This window comes from Poecilia mexicana, unplaced genomic scaffold (genome assembly GCF_051168715.1).
Source record: "Poecilia mexicana isolate PSO_F unplaced genomic scaffold, ASM5116871v1 scaffold_21, whole genome shotgun sequence".
Taxonomy (NCBI): Eukaryota; Metazoa; Chordata; class Actinopteri; order Cyprinodontiformes; family Poeciliidae; genus Poecilia; species Poecilia mexicana.
The window spans coordinates 7,475,510-7,500,408 of NW_028263390.1; the positions used below are offsets into that span (position 1 = coordinate 7,475,510).

General features: G+C 43.3%; 1 protein-coding gene across 4 annotated transcripts in view; it reads right to left on the reverse strand.

Moving 5' to 3' along the window:
* Positions 1–615: 615 nt before the first annotated feature.
* Positions 616–24,899, reverse strand: part of klhl29 (kelch-like family member 29) — a 268,562-nt gene continuing 244,278 nt past the window's right edge. For all 4 annotated transcript variants that reach the window (XM_088002054.1, XM_088002057.1, XM_088002055.1 and 1 more), the window contains 3 exons: positions 16,191–16,384; positions 4,080–4,224; positions 616–1,337 (listed from right to left, as the gene is read on the reverse strand). In XM_088002054.1, coding sequence (XP_087858180.1) covers positions 1,154–1,337; positions 4,080–4,224; positions 16,191–16,384 — 523 coding nt within the window. In that variant the 3' untranslated portion in view covers positions 616–1,153. The remainder of the gene's footprint in view (positions 1,338–4,079; positions 4,225–16,190; positions 16,385–24,899) is intronic.

The window sequence follows — 24,899 nt, forward strand, 5'->3', positions numbered from 1 at the left end:
GAATCCATCCTATTAGTCTTTTTTTTTTCTTTTTCTAAAAACATTTATACAGAATTGCTTTCAGGTTGTAAAATATACATATTTCCTTCCTGTATTTACAGAATATCAACCCAACATTATGTGTGGGCTGCAATGAAACACAATGTATAAATCAGAACATAGGGTGGGGGCTTATGGGCCATGAATCAACAGATAACATCTATGATAACAGTCACAGGTGAATATTGTGCTTTATTTTTCTCCCCCCACCTCCAGTATCAGATCAGACGGCGACAGAAAGACGAATTCCTCCTCGCTGTTGTAATGTAATCTTTGTCCCAGAAAGTAAAGGCAGAGGAAAGCTCCGATGATTTCTCTCTTGTTGTCCAACTCCAACACGAATCTTGAAATCTCAGCGGTGAACCCTGTGTGACCCAGATTCGCCCATCTTCTGTGTTTAACGATTCGTCAAAAATATATATATAAAAAAAAAAACTAAAACAAACTGGGTCACGGAGGGTTCACAGTCTGGTTCTGGAACCAACTCGTAAATCCACATACAAGGACCGCTTCCTGACACAGCGGCGAGAAGGAACCCCCTCTGACCCGCAGATGACGAGGAAAGCGGCCCCTCTCGGCTCCGTCGTGCTTCCTAAATGTCAGAACCGTCTTATGGAACCCAGACGTGGCCAACGGGATTTAATGAAAATGACAAAAAGCATGGACTGGTGATGGCTTTCGCTGAGCTCAGAGTGGGTCAGAGGCGAGGGGAACGTGGAGGATTCACAACGATCTGGCAGAGACGCAACTGGAGAAAAAAACCCCCAAACCCAGACAACTCCACTTAAATAAACCGTTAAGTTACTAAGAAGGTCCCTGTGCCTGTTGGATGAGAGGATGTACTACTACCATGACACGTACAGCACTCGAGGTTAGGCATCGTCACCTGGCATGGCTAAGTAGCATGTGGTACATTCTGCACAGGGTTTTGTTTCACGAGAGAGAGAGGGGGGGGGAGGAGCAGGTGGGACGGGTGTGAGTTTGCAGGGTTAGCCGTGCGGATCGATGCAGACCGACCAAACGGTCGACCGACCCGGCTCTGAGCTGCCGTCATCGTGCATCGTTCGGCTGGTGGTTTGGCTGCGACCCGGTGCGGTCCCGTCCAGCGCTACCGTCAGCCGCTCTGGATGTACTTCTTGATGACCACGCAGCCGTGTCTGAAGAGCGGGCAGGGCAGCGACTGCAGGAGCGTCCACGCGTTGGTGCAGGGGTCGAACGTCTCCATGTTGCCGAGGGCGGGGCCCTCGCTGCTCACGATGCCTCCTGTGGCGTAGATCTTACCGTCCAGGACGACGGCACTGCGAAGCAGGGAGACAGTAGTCAAACATCAGAGTGGTTTGGGTTCTGATTAGTTCATGCTAAAAAAGAAAATGGTATTGCTGCAGAATATATCGGCATCGGTTCTATGAACAAAACTGGGCTGATACTAAAAACCGATATTTTCATTTTGTTCCGATTTGTTTCTGGAAGGGGAGGCGGGTCATGATGTTGCAAAGGATTGTGGGGAGTTTAACTTGAAGCAGTGGTGAAACGGGGTTGTGTTTTCTTAAGGTGTAGAAAGGGTATCCAACATGACCGATAACCGATATTATACATCGGCCCAAATTCTCATTGATTCATCCCTAAAAAAAACAACCCTAAAACGGAGTAACTGTGCAAACTTGTTTTAGAAATATTGGTGTCAATCACATACGCATCATAAAACAGTGTCTTCAGTCAGAGGCTTCTTCAGAATCACTGTAATACTGACTGCTACAGGAGATCCTTGCTGCCCAAAGCCATCAACATTAACGATCATGAAAAAAACTTTTAAGGCAATAACCGTAAGAACAACTTACTTTCCCTTTGGGATTAATAAAGTATTTTTTAATTGATTTAGCCTCAGTTCCAGCATCGCAAAAATGAGATTAAGGCGCAGTCCCATAAAACCAACCAGGTTTCCTGGAAAAGGTTCTGGCAGCTCCTTTAGACTACATTTTATAATTTAAGATTTCCATATTGGAGCCGATTTAAAAACCAATGTAAAAATTTCAAATGTCAGAGTGTCGTAGAGAACATAAAGTTGGATTTTTATGTCCGCTTGACCTTCTTTTAAATCATTTTTTTTTATCTGCTTCTGTGTGAAGTTGAAAACTTTAAGCTGAATGCATGAATCGGGTGAAGAGGTGACATTCAACTAACAGGGAAAAAAAACAGCCAATAAATTTTGCTTAGAAACGGTGAATGGCGGCGTCCTCGGGGGATGCTGAGCGAAAACAAGCTGCTTTGTTCATCTTCGTTCATAGCAGACTCAGAAAGGTCTGCTCCTGTCACCGACATCTGGAAACCAGCGTTACCTAACTTCCTGTTTGTTCCTGCAAACGTTTATCCAACTTTTTTTTTTTTTTTTAAAGAGCCAGCAGGTTTTCGGGGCAAAACAGCAGTGATTAGAGGTCATGGGTGTCTATAAGTAGCTTTATGTGAGGCTTTAAAACGAGACGGCTGGGAGTCCTGGCAGCAGGAACGCGGCTCATGTAGCCGATCGTCTGATAAACGGAGACACTCGTCTATGCAAACGTGTTGATTGTGGTACTGGCGGCTGTGCCTGCAATCATCTGACAACAGCAAGCAGTCCCAGTGCAGGAAACAAAAGTAAAATCACACATTACACTGCCTCTTGAGGGCACAAGAATGAGAGAGAGAGAGAAAAAAGAAAAAGAAAAAAAAGGCAAATATCTGTACAAATGTGCTCATTTGATACGAGAAACTGAAGCAGGAGTTTGTGTGTGGAAAGGATTAAAACTTGGGCTGTAAGCTGATTAGAGCTTTGGAACGATCTCTATTTACATAAGGTGCATGCTAAAGAAAAAACAAACACACACACACACACACACACACACACACGGCAAACGACGAGCAGGAATCCACCGTGCTGTCGGGACGCAGGAAGACACAGAGGGGCTGAATCTGCTCAGTTGATCCAGCGGAGAGAGGACACAGGGCAGAGAGCTGCTGCTGTCCTGCATGGTGACCCGCCAGGCTGATTCCCCCCCCCCCCCCCACTGCCCCTTACTCCCACAACGAGTTTGTTGTTTTCGCCTCCTTCTCCTCCCCGGTTGTGTCAGACTTAGTTAAATGTAGCAGAACCAGCTGCCTGCCGTGTGCTGCTACAGCTTATCAATAACTCTGACAACATGATTTATGCTGCACATTCTGCCCATAAGATCACAGTCTGTAATTGCCTCCCAAATGCATTTCATCCCCCCCGTCAATGTTTACGAAAAAGAAAAGAAAAACAAAACAAACTGAAAAGCGAGATTATTATGTGGTAAAACTGCAGGTCTGAGTGGCTCGGCTTGACGAGGATATCAGGATGTGATCCTGTTGCTGTTGATTTTCATTTATTACGCCATTATGTGCTCATAAATGGAGGGGAAGCGGTTTGTTTTTGTCTCTCTCTGTCGTTAACACAAAATATTTCCACTCCTGCATGTCTAGAGGTGCAGGGTGTCCTGATTGTTTCTGTGGAGTTGGAGGACAACGAAACAAAAAGCTTTTTGATGCTACAAATCAAACCCAAACGGTCAAAGTCTGAAGAATTGATTCACTCGAAAAGTCTGTTTTCTTTCTCTCAGCAGCATTACTATTCAAGCAAATCTAAAATAAATAAACATCAAGCCTGCAAATTAGATTTTTTTTTTCTTTTTGCTGTTCCCCACCAAGGGCGAAGTTTTGCCGCCGAACTGCATCGCTCTGAAAACACAGACGGCCCACAGCAGGCTTTTTGTTCACGTTTTAATTAAATGGCCTGAGTACATTTTCCCCGAACTCCCCTCCCCCTTTTTACCGGTGTGCCAACGCAAAGACTGACGGGTTGCTAATGAGCCCCGAGTTTCTGCAGTCATGTCAAAGTGGGTTTCTGAAGCGTCGCACAGGTCAGGTCTGCTGCGAGAGCTTTTAAAGGGATCTTCACACTTCCCAACACTGGGGATTTCCTCCACACTCTCCCCCTTTTTTTTTTTTTATTACATCTGGCGCCCACTACATTGATTATCTCTTACCTGCAGAACTGCCGAGAGTGATTCATGTTGGGTCCGGCCTTGATGTTGCCTTTGTCCGGGTCGTAGATAGTGGTGGCTCGAGCGTAGGCCCCTCCCAGAATGAATATAAAACCGTTTAGACTCACCGCAGGGGCGTATTTGTTATCTAAAGACATGCGAGGAGGCAAACAGAAGAGAGGAAAGGAAGAAGAGGGGATTATTTTTCTTATTTTTTTTTAGAGAGAGAGAGAACACAGAGCTTTTGTTTGGATGTCATTCGCTCGCCCAGCAGACATTTCCATTAAGTTTAATGGCATCAATTTGTTTTTTTATTCCACCTTTGCTGAATGAGAAAAACAATCATCATCAACATTCACCTTATCGCTTCCAAAGATACACCCCTCTCAAGATTGCTTTAAAACAAAATGGATACCTCGACAGGAGAATAAATGCAGTCTATGAATCACCAAGGCTTTATTGGGTTCTGCTTCAAAATCTGTTTGGGCTTGGAGGCAATATAGCAGAGTTAGCCAAGTCCCAATAATTCAGAATTGCATTAGACCCACTGGCACTTTCTCAGATTTATATAGGAAAAAAAATAAAATAAAAAAGCATATGTATTGGCAATACATGAGTGAACAGGTGGGATAAAGGAGACTGCGTATTGTATTCCTCAGTATACAGCGCATGAGAAAAACAGGCATCAATGCAGTCTGCTGCGGTGTTATAGATGATGGGGGGGTCGGGACGAAACGAAACGGTGGTTTGAGCCTAACGACGCCGCTGGAAACCTGGAATTCCTCGGCGGCGCCGGAGAGAGGGAGAGAGAGAGACGGAGGAAGGAGCGTTTCAGACTCGGAGCCGCTCCTCCGGATCGGCGCTGCAGCTGGCCAATTTACAAGCGCCATGAATAATGCACAGACGTTTTGGCCGCCGTCCTCGCCCGCTCCGCCACAACGGATCGACATCCCTCTTCGAAAACAGACAGCGGGACGAGTTGGGTCTCAATAATGGCAGCGAAGGAAGCGGGAGCAGCTTCTGTTTTTATGTCTTTGCAGCTGAGAGCAGTCTGACATGTTTAATTAACAGGTCAGATCAAGAGGTCAGAGGGACCTCTGCTGCTCCTCTCATTACTGCCTGGGAGGCTCCGACAAGATACTAATTACACTTTGCCATCACGCTCACATGGAGAGTCATGCTGCTGATGTGCAAACAATCTGAGTTCAGTGGATATCGTCAGGCTTCTAGACAAACCAACATCTTGAGCAGGTAGTGAGCTTAAGAAAAGTTGCTGCTGTTATAGCTATTATATATAATTAATTAATCACTCAAGAGGAAGCATAATTATCCTGATATTCCACTTAAAGTCAGAAATAACCTCGCCAAGGCGTTAAAGAAAAAGTTTGAAAAGTCAAAAGTGATTCATCCACTTGCATATTATGAATATCATGGCTGCCTGCCGAGCACTTGACCCTATTTCAATGGTTTTCGTTCAATTTTGAATGTCGCCTGCTATTACAAACCAGCTTTTACTCAAGTGGTTCGCCTGGGTTTTTATTCAACAGGTACGCTGTCACACTCCAGCTTCTTGTGTGTAAAATTCATAGATTCAGAGCTCCATGGCCTCATCTGACCAGAGCACCTTCTTCTGTTCGCCTGCCCGAAGGTAAACGTCAAGCGGGACTTCTTGGGGCTTTTCCCCAATGTTCTCCAAGAACAGCCAGATTTATGCCAGCATGTATGCATTTGAAGGATGGAATGTGGTTTAACACACACCAATCATTTTTATCTACAGAAAACCAACTTTGTTTGCTCAAGATTAACTTGTTACCTTGAGAAACCCGTTCAGGAAAAGGATATGCAGAAAGCGTTCGCTCTCTGTAACCTTTCTCTTCACAGGAGTACCTGTGAATACTTTTGTATTGATCTCAAATTGGTTTTGACAAAAAATGCCTACGCTGACCATGTTTATTATATTGATGCCCAATGAAAGGTAAGGATTTACTGTAATTTAGCACACATGCAGTATATACGCCATCTCGGTCTCAGCTTCCAAACTGTCTCCAAATCCCTCAAACCCAAGCTGTCCCTCTAGCGTACCCCGTCCAAATTCTCCTCATTTTGGTCGCTCTAGAAGAAAACCTCTTTACCTCGATACCGTCTCCAACTCCCATCATCTTGTTGACCTTCAAGCAGCTGTAGTTCTGTCACAGCTCACCTCCTGCCACTCCATCCAGGCCTCACACTTGTCTTTGGCTTTTTTGTGCGCCTCCCAACAGAAATATAATTCCTGATGCCATCCACGTTAAACCCAGGTGTCTCTCGTACCCCATCGGTCTTGATGCCCAAGCTCACCGATCATAAAGCTGGATTCATAGTATGGATTGTCAAGCATTTATCTGTGGTGCACATCCCATTTTTGAAAGTTGGTACCCTACGCTTTTCTTCTATTTAGCCACTCCATCTGTATTTAATACTGTTGAACAACCTGGTTAAAAAGTCCTTCCTTCTCTCTCTGAGACGTCTTTATGTACCCAGAGAGTCATGTCAAATACTTGGTGGATCCAACCTTCATTTTTTTCCTCACGCTCAACTTCTCCAGCTTGACTGCCGTCCATCTGGGCTCGCCGATTGAGTCAGTGAGAAAAAAACCGTGACAAGTTGGACAGTGAAATGGGGCTGTCAAAAACAGATCTGGGCAAAAATACAAGAACAATTCTGAGCCTTTAAAGTGCCTGAAAGGAAATGGACCAGGGCCATATTACCACTGGTGGTAGTTGGGCTGCCTCTCCAGTTACTCGGATCAAAGTTTACCGATGCCTGCGTGAACTTCATCATTTTTGTCCTATGAACACATCAATCGGCAACACGCACTCTGATTCTGCTTTTTATATCCTTTGAACCATAAATGAGGATAATCCTGAGTTGCTGTAATTTTCTGCCGAACTCAAAATGACTACTATTAGAGAACTCCCAGCACCATTTTCTCTTTTATGCATTATAAATATATATTAAAACAGTGCATGTCCATTGGACAAGGCATAACTGATTTCCAACTTCTAGAAGACTGGGTCAAAAACAATTTCAGGTGTTCTCACACCTGATGGTCCGCTAGACTTGATTAAAGTGGACTAACCAGAGCTGGTGTGAATGAACCCTTAAAAATGTTACCTTCTGGGTGAAAATTAAACATCAATTTTCTAAATAAACGTAGTTGCTCCAAGGTCCTGCAGTGCAACGGTTTTAAATGTCTGTCAGGATGAAGGATTTCAAAGAAAAAGTTTCAGAAACATTGAAGCAGGGACTGTTTTTTTTAAATTTTATCTCCTTCACTATAAAAGGAGAAACAAAGCAGCTGCTAGGAGAGGTAGAAAAGTTTTAACGTGACACCTTGAGAGTCCAGGCCTGAACTCTGTAAAGCTCCCTGTGACAGCGGCTGAGCGGTGACAATCTCCTGCCAGGCTGAGCTTCAGAGTTTCAGAAGAATGGCAGACGACTCCGAGCTAAAGTTGTGCCAAGCCTATACAGAGCCATTAAAAAAAGATACAAGGCCGTCACTGCAGCAAAGTAAAGGATGTGCAGAGGAGTCGACGCGCTTTGCCATCGTGAGGAACCGCATGTAGACCGACGGGAGGGAAATAAACCGAATCCATTTTCGATTATAGAACGAAGGGCACGGTATGTTGATGGTGCTATTAAAGCAGAGGGCTTTAGGCGAAGTCAACATAAAGATAGCTTTAGGAAGAAAATTAAGACGTCACTTCCGTCTGTCTCCAGTGCGTGTCAAAGCAGCGGACCGACAGGGCTGCCTGCGTCCGCTAGCTAATCACGTTTAGAGAAACGTCACATGCCGTAAAGGTGCCGCAGACGTTTCCACGCCGTGAAACACAATCTAAACCGAACAGCGCGACGGTCCCGAGCGCCAGCTTCAATTTCCACCCTTGAGAAACAAGTAGTCATTGATTGGTCGTCCTCACGCTCCGCCTGACGTTTTTATTCTCCTCCCTTTGCCTTGCCTTGCTTCCACTCATTGCTTGGCCCGTCTTTGAGAGGCACATGTGTGAGCCGGCGTGGATGGGTGTACGCGGTGTTTTGTGTTCGGTCCCATAAACACAGAACACTCATTTCTCACTGCTCTGCACCTGAGGCAGAATAATAACAGGATGCTCTCAAAGGAAAAACCTCTCGCTCTCTCATTCTTTCTCTCTCCCTCTTTTCCCCCTGACTGAAAGCTCCCATCACCGCTTCGCGCCTCTCTGACTTGGCCCAACAGCGAGCAGCGACTCTGAGCACTTGGAGGAGGAATAGGAAGGTTATCTCTCTCTGTGGCTGGGCAGACCTTAGAGGACTGCGGCTGGAGTTCAACATCCCTGCACTGCTTTGCTTTTTGTTCTTATCTCTTGGCCTTCAGTGCAAAAAAAGAAAAAAAAAGAAAGGAGCTGTTCTCCTGAAGCAAACAGACGGAAAAGTGCAAAGCGTCCCTTTATGAGAGAGGAAAATCTGATTATATACGGAAGTGCAGTGTTACTCATACATGTGATGAAGAGCTGGATGGACCAAAATGTTGTGATCAAATCAATACTTGAGCAGTGAGTAAGACGGCGTTAGCGATTTCTTTGTCTGGGTTCGCTGCGGTTGAGATGGGAAAACCCAGCCCCATAGCCGACCGCGTTCTACCTGAGAAAATCTGAATAAAACAAAAAGTCAAGAAAACAAGACGGGAGAAGAAGGAGGTTTACGCACTCCAGCGGTGATAGAAATACAGTTGCGCCTGCGGGGTAACACAGGCTGACGCATCCGCATAAAAGAAACCCGTCACCAAAGCCTGAACGAACCCCCCCACTTCCCCCCCCCGTGCCCCTTGGGCTCGGGTCAAGGACGCCAAACAAACGAAAACACACAAACTCACACGGCAAATGTGAATTTTGTTACCGCTGTCTAAACAAATAACTAACTACATCTCTTGCATCCTACCCTATCTCACTCCCGCATCGTCACAAAGGATTATCTGAGTCTGTGAACCTGGAACCCTATCGCAGCGATAGCGCATGCATCACTATATCACAGGTTACACAGTCAAACCGATGCAGATGTAGACAAGACTCAACTTGCTGATAAAGCTTCCCCGAAACAGCAGCCATCATCCCATTCACACCGTCATGGAAATGTGCAGTCAGGGACACGGCCACGGAATAAATACGGCATTTTCCTTCGACTAAACCCTGAATAGCCGGATGAGTGCCCACTCCTGTTTTTATTTTTTTGTCTTTTTTTTTTGGGAAGCACAAAGAGGACAAAGAAGCTTCAGTCCACTGCTGCCTTAAGCTTAGATAAGATTACAACAAGGTAATTGGAGCAGCAAAAACAACATTTTTTGCTCACAATGTCCTTTTTATGTGGTGTGGGAAGAAGAAAAGCAGCCTTTGAAATGACTGGGCCAAAATAGCCGAAAGAGGATGATGTACTTTAATTCAATATGATGGGGACATGTCCAATTAGGTAGCTATGGAAACACTCCACCTTCCCTACCTCCTCTCAGTCTGTTACTTTCCTCTCCCCCCAGAACCCCCCTCCTCGCCGCCATCCACAAAGGCCCCCTCAATAGCGCCGCTCATTCGGCTTCTACGTCATTTGCGGGAGTAATTGTTCCGTGGTCAATTTCCCGATAGAGCAGCCAGGGTGCGGCGCTTCCACTCTCAGGTCCCTGGAGTCGACAGGTCGATGGAGACCCGTCTGTCAGCAGAGGTAAACACTGAAGGGGTCACTTCGCCTAAAGTCAGAAGGCACAGCTGCAAATCTGAGCAGTTTACATTCACCAAAATTGTTGACCTTTGTATTTTTTAACACTCTGTTAAAGTACATGCACACAACTTGCATTGAATTGTCTTCTGAACGTGCGCCATCCCCTTGACTACTTGTTTTCCTTAGTGCTACAGTAAAGGTTGGCGTACTTTGTTTCATTTGCGAAACACAATCTACCACCTATTATGAAATACAAATTGGATTTTTTTTATTTCTAAATATCTTGAGATTCTGTTGGCATTCACACCACTGCTGGTCTGGAGCAAACAGATGTGAGCAACAATGCAAGTTTTACTAGGCGAGACATCAGCAACCTCCTCAGAGAACCAATTGGTGCTGCCCATCAATCTGGGAAGAGATGCAAGGCATTTTTCCCAATAATTACATTATTTTCAAGTTGAAAACATTTAGTATGGTAATCTACCCGGGAGAGAACAATCCAGCAACTTCATCCTAAAGGGGGAAAAAAAACAAACAAACAAAGAGGGACAGCTTAGACCCATATAGCTCTCTCTATGGATGTTAAATTTTAAAGTTCCTGACACTAAAAGTAGAAATGTATGTCCTGCTCGGAAAGGCTGCAGAGAGAAAATCTTTTCTCTCTAAAAGGAACTTGACGGGACGCAAAGATGCATCTGAATAAAGCACAGCGCTTCTGGAACCGCGTCGTTTGGACAGATAAGGTGAAGGTTTGTTTGACCAAAGTAAATAAAACATCTCCTACCTCCTGTCAAGAATGGTAGCTTTGGGGAAGCAAAGAAAAGCTTCCCCATTCGGATATTTACAACAAAAAAAAGTGTTCAAACACTAATTCATTTATGAGTGAAGCATATTTTGCAGCCAAATAATCTGTGTGAACCTCCACAACAATAAACTCAAAGTCAGGCAGAAAACAGCCACTTCAGGTAAGGGGTGCTACAAGACGCTCAATCATAGTGGGAGCTTTGTTTATCCACTTGGAGCTTTTTTTTGCTCAGTGACGGTGTTGGATCGCACTAGAGGGAAGAGATAAAAATAAATGACGAAGCAGGTGTAGACCGGATCTGTTTTATTACATCCAAATTCATGACACTGAAACATTCCTTTTGTCAATGACTCTACATCCTGATCTCCTGACGCTGCGATTGGACTACATGCACGTTCAATTCAGTCAGTTGTATTAAGATGCTGATAAGTCGCATTATGCATGTTGGCACCTGAAAGGTATTCTTTCATATCAAACAGTTAAAATGTGGAAATGAAAAGCAGATCTAAAGAGTTTCATCAGCCAAAAAAACTAAAACATTCTCTGCTGCTGTAACAGTTTTTTTTTTTTTTTGATAAAAGAGGCCTGCCAGCAGCTAGTAAAGCTGGAAATCATAATTTCCCATACATAAAAACATCTAGAAAAGGCAAACTCTAAAATATCACAGCCAAATTGGCACCAGCAGTCTCCAAATCTATTAAAACCTCCAAAAGAAAAGCCAGAACTTATCGAGGATTGGCAGAAAACTCCATTGCGGTACCAATGACCTTCTCGGGGCCTTGTTGGATGCTGAATTTTTCAAATGTCATCCTCCTTTGGCGTGAGCGCCGCAAACAAAATTCCTTTTACCTCCTTTGGATCGAGGCGATATCTCCAAAAACCTTGGCATTTTGGTAATTTGGCTGAGCTGACCGGTTAAGCACTGGGAAATGAGACTTCGTAAGTAGCTTAGCGCACCGCGGAGGTGTTCGCTTCTGGTCAACGCCGCCGTCCGTACGCATGCCAATCAGCTCAGTGATATTAAAAGACAAAGGAAGACTTAGACAAACTAAGCTGCAGGGATGCTTCGGAGTTGTAGGAACGGACTATTTTTGGCACAAGTAATACTTTTCACAGGAGATAGGAAGTCAGTCTTGATAAGTGTTTGTGAAACCCATTTGCAGTCTATGCGGGAGATGTTCCATACAGAGGGGAAACACACACGCACGCAAACGTGCGCGCATACAGTCACAGTAGATGCACACAGCTGTATTTGTGTCAGTCGATAAGATAGTGCTGAGAGACTGCGAGAGACAGGGTGTGGTGGGGGCGAACGGGGGGAAGTAAGACAGAGAGAGAGAGAGAGAGAAAGATGAACTGAGAGATTAAAGATGGGGAGAAATGGAGGCAGGCAGAGGGGATGTTGGAGAGGCGCTCCCCACCGGCTTACTAAAATCATTGCCGGCCCAATTTCACAGGAAGCACTAAACCCGTCCATTATCTCCCGGCTCGCTGGCTGTCAGACGCCAGCTCGTCCACGCCCTGACGGATGACGGTCAGCCCGTCTGCCTCTGCGACTGTCTAACGCACGGAAACACAAGCGCACCTCCACCTCACCTACACCTCCCCCTCGCCCCCCGCATGTGTGCAAAGCAACCTCCTGGCTGGTTACATAATTCATGCACTGCGTACCTGTGCCCTCAGGGTTTGGATGGCTGATATGAGGTAAGCTGAGGTTGTCAGAGTCTCGATCTGTGTGTGTGTATGTGTGTGTGCGCGTGCGTGCGTGTGTGGTGTGTTTTTGTATGTGTAAGAGACTTTTCTCCCATTTCTTCCAGCTGCACCGCACCCACGACGGCGTTCGGCTCTCACCTCAAATGCGTGCGTTACATAATCTGCAACTTGCCTGATTTCTTTTTAATTACGCCGAGCAGTGACATAGAGCCACTTCGAAACGCCAATGTGCTTTTACACGGGAAACAAAAGGATTTATTGATGACCTAGCGGTTTCTTCTTCAGACAAAACAGCGCCGGCCAAGGCTCACACATCACGCGAAGTGGTTGAAAACCTCCGTTCACACGGAATAAAACTGAATTTAGTCAGGCGAATGGAGAAATACCCCCAAACTGGTTGATAAATTATAGCAGAAGACATCTTTAATATTTACAATCTGATCTCTGTCAGCTGGTTTACATCTCTTCGTTCTCTCCTGTTCTCTGAGCTGAACTGAGCAGAGAGAACAGGAGATATTCCAGTGTGACTGAAACGTACTCAGTGGGAATTCAATATGGCTGAATTCACAATGAAGCCGCTGTCAGTCACACGTGTTTCGGCTGTGTGGTCAGACAGCAGAGAGTTGTCTGAAAACTGATGGGAGCAGCTCTTTAAGATTAAAGCTTCGATCGCCGTCTTTTCAAGCTGCATGCTCTCTCTTTGGAAGGTCAACAGTGCCACAATTCAATAAAAAATTCACTCAACGGTTGTTTTAAATGTTTCATTCTGTAATTAAAATGGAAAAACCACATAGAAAATACACTGGGCACAACAGTGGCTCAAAGATGGAGACACAAAAGCGGTGCTTGTGAGAGAGCAAGATCAACTTTGAAGAGGAAAAATAATCCAGAACTGTTACGCAATTCATTTAGTTTTCATGTGGACAGAGTATGAAAAAACAAAAAAAAACATAATGATTAACTGAAAGTGTGCCACAAAAAGTAACATTTCTGATTAACCAAGGGTTTTAATTACCCATTCACAAAACGTGGTTCTATGATTGAGTTTGACAGCAAAGATGAATTGAAAATGAGCTGGTTAAAGTGTGCTGGTTAACCAATCAGATGCTCCGATCGTTGACAAGCCAACAGAGATGAAATTATTTGAAAGAGCACTTGAACGCTAAAACTGTCAACTCATCAAACAGGGCTAATCATTTTAATAATTAATTAGAATTAGATGAATTCCCAATTAATTATTAATCATATCGTATTTGAACTGTATTTTTATTTTATTACAACAAATGGGCTTACATTCAGGAGAGCAGGTGGGTTTACACTTTTTGTCCCTATTAGAGTGATCACACTTTACTCTTCCTTCATGTTTAATTTACACAAGTCAGTAGGAAAAGGAAAGCTGTCAACTCAATTCATCTTTAAACATTTGTTAGTTTGTCTTTAAGGTACTTCAGCTAAATTCAAATCACTAGTGAATCACTAGTAATCTCTCAAAATGGCACTGTATTTATAAACTGTTAGCAAGGATATGGCTACCAGACAACATAATGAACCCTGCCTCTGGCCAATGGCAAATGAGCTGCCACTTAGCATTTCAGAATCTCACTATCGACTGGTTTATGTGTTTGTTTCTCTAAGGAAGGACAAGATTTACTCACGCTGCCATTAGATTTATGGCCATTTTTGGCTAAATCCTTTTGCCGCCTGCCTATGTATTCATCTTAGGCAGCACATATTCAAGCACATAATGCCCCATAAACCCCACATTAATCTTCTTGTTGTGTCGAACACAAAGGAAAGGACGAGAGAGAGAAAGAGAGAGGGAAAAAAAAAGTTTCTCAGGCTTTGCTGGAATCCATGACAATCACCTTATGCGCAGCACCTTTTCAGAATGCAGTGAGTTGTTTGTATGGTGGAAAAATCGGGATAAGATCTTTGCTTTGGGAAGACATCTGGGCGGACCTGTGAATCACACCGAGGTGTACTCTGTTTTTCCAGCTGCCTTGGAGTTATGGCAGCTAGATTAGAGTATTTCTTGTGGCTCTGCATCCTTTAAAGGTCCCTGGAGGCTCCGGCTGTAATGCTGTTGCCGCTTTGGCCAATAACGTGTCAGGAGCTGTGGTCGGACTCACCTATCATTTTGCAATGGTCTTTTCATTACATAGCCAGTGCAATAATGCGGACAGAGGGGAAATGATGGAAAACACAGACCAGGATTACGGTGATAAGGGGAAAAAAAGACAGAGAAACAGAAAGAAAGGTTCAGAAGCAGATCTGGAAGTTTCCGATTGTAGTTGGTTAACATTTGCACTGAAGGAATCTTTAATACGAAGAAGTAAACCACCACAAAGCCTCGGAGCATTCACACGTCACTTCACTTGGGCATAAGGAGGACAACTTCATTAATATGGAGCCACATTGAGAGCCCTGCACAAAGCACACACACGATTCAACCTGCCAGTCATATGGAACGCACTCACTCCGAGTTGCCTCGGCTCAGCCGTGATGGGTTTACGGCGCCGGCTGCGCGAGTCGAGTACATGATACGGAACGGAACGTGTTGGAGTGGAGGAAGTCGGGGGAACGCTGTTGCTAGGCGACCGTAATTGAGGGCCAGCGAGTACGTTGTTGCACTCCGTTGTGAAAGGAAAACGTGAATGAGCAAAGACGTGCGCAGACATAAAATGTCCCCCTTTTCGCACATTCACACTTGCATTTAGTGAAGCAGCGAGGATGTGGCGACTGTTTTTGATAATCGCTAAATGAATAATAATAAAAAAAAAATTGCCAAATTAGTTTTTTTTTTAGGTCGATGCCGACACTGCACTTTGGGTTTCAAAGCACCAAGGAGGAATCTTGGGTAGAGAAATTTAAAAATGTTTGACAACAACATATTTAAGTATCATAAAAAAAACCCACAGAGTCCTTAATGGATATCAAATATTAAATTCTATATTCTAGTTGTACAGGGATTGTTATTTTGTAGGGCTAATATTGTTATTTCCTAGGATGGACACTGGTTTAGACCAGTTGTTTGTAAAGCAACTACTATGAATTATATAAAGGTTTTAGAGGCTGCAGAATAGGAAACAAGTTTTCTGTCTCGTAAAATAAAAGAACAAATTTCATAGGACTTTGAATTTGGGCTTGAAAAGCTTTCTGATCGCATATTCTGATTTGTTTAAGTCTGTAAGAGAGGCGTTGTCACAACCACATGCAAAATTGCTCTGTTTCTTCCAGAGAAGTAGAAGTCATTTTGTATCCACGGCCTCTTTGCTTTTTAGTGGATATCCAAGTAGAGATTATGTGACGTGACATATATGATTGGTGGTTTTAGCTAATCAGAAGGAGCTCAAGTTTTCAGGTCTATTGAAGAACTGTCCTGTTAAAAATCTTCCAAGTAAGCCAAGGTCACTGCACATGATCTGCTCAATGTATCAAAAAAGATACAATCAATTAGATTTTTGTAAACCGTTTCCAATCTGGTGTTTGCAAATCTTTCGACTGCCTCTGTGGATTTCAACCAATCCCAATTACTCTTAAAAAGACTTCAATATAGAAAGACTTAAGAACAGCATTTTAAATATATTTCTGGCATTCTTGCCAGTGGTCAATTATTTATCTGGCAGCCTGAATTAACCATAGACATGCTTTGAATGTCACAGACAATACAGTTTCCTTTTAAATTGCTTGTTACAATTCTGTGCGTCCTTAGAGTTCACTTTAACTGGTGGAGTTGTTAGCAAGACCTGCGAGGAATGAGGTTTTTTCAGAAATTTAAAAAAGAATGATCTAATTTTTCTGTCCCCAGTCTGGGTACTTCAAAAAGCACTAGGAGAAAATGAATCCTAGAAAACTGGAAAGACTTTTCTTACCTATCATGGGTGATTCAATGAAGCTCCAAGCGTTGGTCTGTGGTATGTAGGACTGGAGGACGCCCGCCGAGCGCCCAGCCTCGTTCACGCCCCCAAACACGTAGATCTTTCCTCCACACACAGTGGCAGCTGCCGAATGGACCGGCTTAGGGAGAGGGGAAACAGTCTCCCATGTGTTGGTGATGGTGTCGTACCTGCAAAGAGGATAATAACTCACTAAGTCTGATCATTTATCCGAATCCGACAAAGGCGCATGATGAGAGAACAAAGGCGCAGTTTACAGAAAGCCTCTGATTTTTAAAGTTCCCACCGCTGTGAAACCCTCATTTTTGGCTGCAGAGCTGACAGATGTAATTAGCGGGATGGCTACACCACCAGGGAAGATGAAAAAGCCCAACCATTACATACAATGACAGCAATTAAAGCAATTACGCAAAACAACGCACGTTGGGAGCTACCAGCCATTAGTCTCTAGAGTTGGGCTGAGTGTCGGCGCCGAGTTTTGGATGTTTTGCCACTGAGCCCTCTCTGGCAGAGACTGACACGTAGGATGACGGGGTGCCTGACCCGCCAGTCTGCAAGACACAACACTCCAAAGCTCCCTGGATTTCGCCCTTTTCACATGCAGGCGGTTTTATTATTCCGTCTCGCATTTCTCACACTCGGAGTCTAGCGAGCGCAAGTGCTACATGGGTTAGCATTTAGACACGAGCGCCGTTTGTGTCGAGGTTCCATTAACGCGGCGTAATCCTGCATCCACGGGCCACTGATCAAAGCAGCCGCACCGACGGCTCTCCAGCTGGAGGAGGCCTCATTACGGAGCCGCAAACAGATCCGGGACCTGTGATTAAAACATGCATCCAATTCGGGCTAAAGCAAACCTTCCTAATCAAGCCTGAGTCCTTATTGTCAAACACACACATACAAAAAAAAAAAAAGATAATTAAAAGGAGTCTGAAAATCAGCTGCCAGCATCCAGCGGCCAGCAGAACTCACACTTAAAACACTTCAGGGATGCTTGGGGGGGAAGCTGACTCTCTTCCTAAAAGCATTTTTTAATCGGATTTTTCCACTGGGATCAACAACCTTCATTAGGCCACAGGTGTCTTTTATTTTTCCTTTATGTGCTCGTGTAACAGTATTTATTGCTGCAGCCCCTGTGGCATTTTAAGTCAGGCTGAATTTAAATGACACCAGGGAGCACTACCTGATCCCCCCCAGACACATACACACACCCCGCCTTCTAGAAAGAAGGCTTTTAGATAAAGTGCAAGAGGAGATGTGCGAATAACCCTTTGGGAATATTCTCCTTGGGGTTCTGATAATGTCGTCGGCAGCTGCTGCAGAGAGGATGGGCTTAAAATCGACTGTCAGTCGAAGAAGGTGGCAACACGGAAGCCACTCTGAGAGGTGGACTCAAAACACTCTGAAGTACCAATTAGAACTGTTTAAACATGGACACACACACGCACGCATGCACACACACACGCACCAGTCTGAGATCGAGGAACCGAGCTCTGCAGAGACAGAGTAACAAACATGTGTCTCAGTCTCCAGCAGATGTAATTACCCCTCAGACTAACATCGGGAGAGCTTTGTAAATTTAAGGGTCAGACGCTGCTGAGTGATTCTGATTACAGGACAGACAAGAGTCCAGCATGGCTGCTGCTGCAAACAACCAGACAGAGAGAGAGACAGAGAGAGAGGGGGAAAAAAAAACTGACTCAATTCCACACACTTTAATGGGGCGGGTTGAAGTTTCTGAAGTGAGGTTCTGGTATAAGGAGTTAATGTCTTGCATGCAGTGGGAAGCTCTCTTTATTTTGGACCAATCCAGATTAGTTGGTCCCAGAGGCTGAAGCTAACAGCCAACAGGGGCCAACAGCAAAGAGGCCTTTCTACCATCCTAAAACAACTTCATCCTCAGAAAATATGAGAGCAATTTTACACCAGTGATGTTTTATGAACATTTAAACTAAATTTTTACAAGGGAAATTTAGGCTGGAGGATCTTCCTGTGTGAAACTAGTATCGTACACAATTGTCATGATGGAATGTAAAAGTGTTAACAGTGTAAAAATAAGTGAAATGGTGTCGATTTAAATTGTAGTAATTAGAGACACAAGTTAAAATAAAATGTCTTGAACCAGAACTGGACGATTTTCAGCTGGATTAGCCTGGATAAATGGTCAGCCAGATCCATGGGTATGATATGATTAAAATCAAAACACTTTGGTGTGTTGGTGTGTGTTACCGGCACATCAGAAAGACACAAAGTTAGCTTTTAATAGCATATGTTTTATGTTAAGGCTGATGTAGGTCAATGCTAGAAGTAGCCAGTTGCCTGGCTAATGGAAAGCTTTGACTTTGATTCCATGATTACTACATTTTTGACATATTCATGCATTTTCTTCTGATCTTTCTTCAGATCTCCCCTAAAAGATTTATTATAACTGCTTATTTAAATTGTTGAAAAATTAAATGTACCTTAATATACATTCATATGCACAGTGGAAACAGTTTTGGCACTACTACAGTAGATAATATCTACAGTCTCTTACCTCCGCTCTCGGAGGCTCAGCCAATCAGCAGCAAAGAAAATGAACAGCTGCCTTGCAAATGCAAGTCAATAGCATGTCAATTAGCATCTATGCAATTCTGCTTCCCAAGCTGGATTTTCTTTCAGATATTTTAGATATGCTCTTCAAATTTTCCATGAAAATGTGAAAAAATGTGAAATCTGATAACACGTGAATCTATAAAGATCCACAAATCATCTATTTATCCTATGATTTGTGGATAGGATAAATAGGTGAGAGTTACTCTGTCTCATCAGTCTCACCCAACAATCTAACATTTCCTACAATAAAAAAGCACTTGTCTGTGTTACAATCGACATCCCTGCTCATCACTAATACAAGTTTAGTGATAACTATTTTTTTCCTGCTGTTAAAGTTACAGTAAGATCCTAATCTTACTGTAACTAATGGCCTCTGTCCTTGGAAAAATGATTAATTACTTTTCAGATTTGCAAAACTGTTTTTCTGTCTCCTTGTGTTTCAGAAAAAGAAAGTAGATTTGTTTAAAATTAGTACTGGCAGATTTTATAGACGGTACAAACATCAATCAGTAAATCACCAGCTTTGATGTCTTTGCCATTTACATTTTCCCACTTGTTTCACCGTGTTTCTGTGCTCAGTTTGTGTTTCATCACCAGGGATGATTATTGGTGGCGCATCACCCCCTACATTCATTAACCGTACACATTATCAAGGCTTTCTGTGAAAATAGCTGCTGAACATGTATACAATGACTATTTTAAGCGCCTAACAGTGTTTACTAAAACTGTTACGAAGTGTTTCAGTTGTCTGAAGGAGATACAAGTCCGCTTTGGTCTTGGATTCCTCTCTGCTGCTAGCGTTAGCCTCTGGGAACCACCTTATCTGGATTTATACTTAAAAAAAAAAGACGCAAAGAGAGTTATCTACTGCAGGTACTGACTGCTTATAACTGCTTACCAGGAGAAAAAGAAAAAAAAAAATCCAAATTTTTTTTTTTGAAACATCCAATTAAAGCCTAGAAAGATGGTAGTAGTAAACAAATTCCGCCTTGGGAGTCTACAGAGGAAAAAGCCTATGAAATATTCAAATGAGGGTATATTTCACAGTTAAACACTCAACTCCGTTACCAACCCAGCTATGTAAATAAGCCGCTTCCATAAGATAGAAGATACAAGCGGTGAATCCTTCAGCAAAAGCACCTTTAAAGTCCAGAATCAGTCCTAAAAGCGGTGGTGTCAAATTGCATGGGGATGTGGTGGAGTTGGGGGAGGAGGGGGGCAGTTGAGATCGTTAACAAGCTTCATCTTCATTAGCAACACATTTTTAGCCGTATGATGGCGTGACTGAATGTATGAACGGAGTTGAGGGCAAGCAGCTGCAGCCAGGCGAGCTGCAGAGCTGCACGCGGCTTTCATTTGCATACGCTCAGATCCGCGTGTGTTCAATTAGGTGAAGGCGCAGAATTAGACTTGTAGCATTTTAGGAGGACCAGATGATCTTTTAAGGGCAAAACTTCCAGCATTAAAATTCTTGAGGTCCCTCAAGATGGAGTTTAGATGGAAAAAAAAACGAAACAAAGCAAAAAAAAAAAAAAAAAAAAAAAAAAAACCCTCAGAAATTAATACACAAAACATGGTTTTTGAATAATTTGAATAATTTAATTCGGATACAAACGCTTTGCTCAGATTTCAGTCCACAAATTAAAAAATAAAAAAAAATGAGCATGCTGAGTAAACCAGTGAGATTTCAACAGGTTCAGATGATACTGTTTGAATGCAGAACACCGTCTCCACCACTTAGAAGTGCATCACAGAAAATGGGCTTTAAAAGGCCATTAAAATAAGCATGGCCGTACTTTGATTCTGTCAAAAGGAACCAGAGTTCTGACGAGGAGAAACACTTGCAGGTCAGGAGAAACTCAACGTCTCCCACTGGCTCTGAGGTCGCCGGTCTGATTGAATTCATTACACAAGTGATTCACCATCGAGCATTTAATATGAGCCGTGACATTGAGGCTGACGCTAAAAGAAATGAATAAGGTTTGATTATATCTCCGAGGCAGGAGGAGACGGAGGGGGAGGGCGAAGACTGCAAAAACAAAGCCGCGCTTTTGCCTTCCCCACCCGTTTTCCTCTGAAGGTAGACGGAACCCTCTTCTTCCCCCCCCAGTCATCGCTGGGACACTGTAGGAGTTTATCCATCATCATGTTGTGCCGCATCGATTGCGTTTCTTAAAAAATGTTTGTACACAAAGACCGATCGCTGCTTGAAGCCCCGTAATCGGCGTGTAGCTCCTGACAGGGCTCGTTTCATCACGCAGGGACAATCATCTCTAAAAATGCAGCTGCGGGATTACAACATAACAAACAGCGCAGGATTGGGCGCTTTTTATGACGCCTGACAAACACAAAGACTGATGGGAAGGGATTGTGGATAAAAGAAAGATGCCAGACTCTTGAGCAGATTTGGCTAGGAATGTGTTTCCTGGGTAAAGAAAAAAAAAACAAAAAAAGGAACAACAACAACATTGTTGCTGCTTGCAACATGAGCCACAGCCAGCATGTTGACAAATCAAAATCATAATTCAGAATCACGCAGGTGGAAGGCGACGCATGCGGCGCGGCCGCAGTGCGGGCGCCAGCTAACATCTTTCAGGCTTTTGTTGGCTCGTGAACAGACTGGGTAAAGAGCCGCGAGGTTTGATAAGTACAGGTGAAATTGGACAGTTGCTGTGGAAAAAGATGCTGTCACACCTGTCATGTTCATTTATGTTGACATTGGGCGGCTTTGCCACATCTCCACCTGCCTGCTCTGCTCTGAGCAATGCTAATGAAGACCTATATCCACGCTTAATATGTCAGTCTGCAGACCATTAGGAGATTACTCAGACCAAATAGCAGGTGCTAAATTAAAGGTTAGGAGCAAATTACCTGAACTGCATTTTCATTAGCAGGCCATATTTATTAGAGAGCGGTGGACTGATGAAGCATTTTAGCCACAGGGTGTGTATTAACAGTCATGATAAAAGGATAAAACAGGGACATGCTCAAAATGTTTGCATCTGTGGAACATTAAAAAAAAAAGTATTTCATAGTAACTTATTTGCAAACAGCACAAAGGGCATCATTTTGAAGTGGAAGAAAAAGGATGTGCGGATTTTGATCTTTTCTTGTAAATGAGAATCTGAAAATGTGCCTCTGTAATCAATACGTATGCAGAGCGACAAGCTGTGTAAATAAAACCACCTGTGTTCGTCTGATCTCTGTGTAGAGTCCCTAAGCCTTTATGACAAAATTCCCAGGGACAAATTTCAAGATGTTTCCCTGCATATTTAAAAAAATTTTTTTTTTAAACGGAGCATTTGAGAAGAACATAATTAAGGTTTTAAAAATAATGAAACTCTGCAATGCCAAAAGCTGCACTTTTTAAAGATTCCTTTTTCCTTTTCAAAACTGGGCAGGAACCCTGTGGAAGGTAATGGTTCCATGTGGTTTGTTAGAGAACATTAGTGAACAAAAAAACACCATAAAGACGTTTAAGAAAGTCATAGCAGGCCTAGGTTATGAAACAATATCCCAAGGTTTGAACGTCTCTCTGATCTCTATTTGATCCGTCATATAAAAATAGAAAGAATACGGAACAACTAAAACCGAGCAAGACATCTATCTACACTGACAGACCACAGAAGAAGAGGACAAAGGAGCAACGAGGCCAAAATGTGATAAAACGTCAAAAAGTCCAGTGCATGAATACCTGAGTAAGACATTGTAGTTATATAGAGTCCTAAATGTTCAAAAACCCAATTAATCCACAACTGCTTGCTTAGTATATTATGAGATTAAACAGCAGCTATATGGTCACACCTACTGAAGGAGATGCATTAGCAGTTTGTCGGTCTGAAGATTTCTGATTAGCACTAATACGACTCTTGGAGAGGTACTTGCTGCCTCTCTAGGTTATAAAGACGTTTATAAACCACATGGAGTGCTTCAGTTAGCAGACGCAAACTTTCTATACAAAAAAAAAGAAAAAAAAAAAAGAAAGTACCAGTGAAAGACAGTTCTACAGGTAGACATCAGTGCAGGGTCAGGCTCTGCATTGCTCGGAGAAATGCTAAGAACTACAGGTCAGGCTGTCCAGATATTAAATGTTAAACTCCACAGACAAACAAAAAGTTACTGACATTTTGTCCATGCATTGGGCTACCAAACACTTCTTAAAAGACCATGTCAGGATGACTGAAATGTTGGAAGTTTATTCTGAACAAACCAAAGGGCTTCCAGGTCCGATGTACGGATGTCTGTCTGTCTGCAGAGAACGGTGCAGTTGGGCAAATCAAACTCCAGACAAGCGATCAGGCTCACCTTTGGGCTGCAGACGGCTTCGGTTCATTTTGTGGCCACAGGACTTCTCACTGGTCACTGCATCCACTGCAAACCGCGGCGTGTTAAAAGTATCGAGAGGGAACTGTGATGTTTCTGGACCTGACAGCTGAAGCTTGCTGCTTTGACTTTTAGGACAACGGGTTCCAAGCACATCAACAAATCTACAAGAGAATGGCTGAAAAGGAAAGACCGGAGGTCCTGCAGTCGATCACGTCGTGGCGCTGACCCAAACAGCTGAGAGTGTCAAAAATTCCTGCAAACCTCAGCATTTTTTTCCCCCCAGTTCATTCCTCCACTTGGGTTTAAAAACTTTTGCTCCTATCAAATGTTTCACTTTTTAGTCATTTGTCAAGTTTACAAGAATAGTAATTTATAATAGAGGCGCTATAGACTTGAAAGAATCAGACGTTCTTAAAAATATGACCACAAATACAAATGCATAAAATTAAAAAGACATAAAATGCAATTTAATTTGTGCCCCAAAGCACTTCTGTGGAATGATGTGAATGTTTTCCTCTTTTTTTTTTCTTTCTTATCTACTAATACACCAATGCAGCATCACCGTACGGCTTCAGCTGTAACGGAGTTAAGTCGGCAAAAAAATAAAAAAAATTAAAACACACGAGGGCTAAAAGCTGAATAACAAAACTTAGCGAGTCGTAAGGCGGCTCTCTCCTTTCAACTTCCTCGTTCTATCTGTGACAACCAGCCCAAAGCCCGCCAGCTCTCACAAAGGGGACGGGAACCCTTCCAGAAAAAACACAGACCGAAAACGCTCTCTCAAGACAAATGAACAGTTTAGGAACACAGATGGAAACTGTAGTTTTTTTTAACAAATAAAAAGAAAAAAAAAGAACACAGAGGACGGCGGTGAGTGGGGACTATTTTTGGCGACAGATTTCTAAACATTAGATGTCCTTGTGGGTATTTATAGGAGCAATAATGCATAAGTGGATTTGTCTAAAAATAAACCGCAGAGTAGGATGCTCATGTCAAAGCGAAGTGCGTTCAGTGGTTGTGGGACAACAAAGCGGCTCTGCGGCAGCGCAGGAGACTCCAAGGTCAGATGTTTACAAAGAGGATTTAGTTGAAGAGATCATGGATGTTTATCAGAACACAAATTCATACCAGAGATTTTTTTTATGAAAAAAAAGAAGCAGAACATTAATTTGCAGAACTTAAATACGTCTTTCCCTGCGACTTTCAAAAGCAGCACCAACACAAAGCATTTCTAGCCAAATTTGAGGTCAAGGGTCACATTCAGCCACAGTAAAGATGGAGACACACCAAACTACTAAAGCTTGTTTTGTCCATAAATCATATCCTCTATATTGAAACAAATTCTCATTTCTAAATGTCACCACAGTGTTTGGCGAGTAATCCTAGACGACGACGACAGGAAGCAAAAACATTAATAGACTGATGTGTTTGTATCCGTTTCAGTCGTTTTCTTAAAAGAGGTGAACATGGCACAGTCGTGGGGGAGAGGCACGGAAAACGCGGCGTGCGAACAGGAAATGGCCCTCGGGTCCTCGCTTTTGTTATGTTAACTGGAAGACATACATCTGAGTCACAGATCAGAGAAATTAACAGATGCAGCAAGGTGTCAGTTGTTCTGCAGGCTGCATCCAGATTTGCTCGACATCAAAAGAGCCCGTGTGCCTGCCGGCGCTCCTACATTTTCCTCTGATTGCGGGGCAGCCTCGGAGTTAAGTAGCTCCAAGTCGATATAATGTACAGCAGCAGAACACACGCCAGGCATCC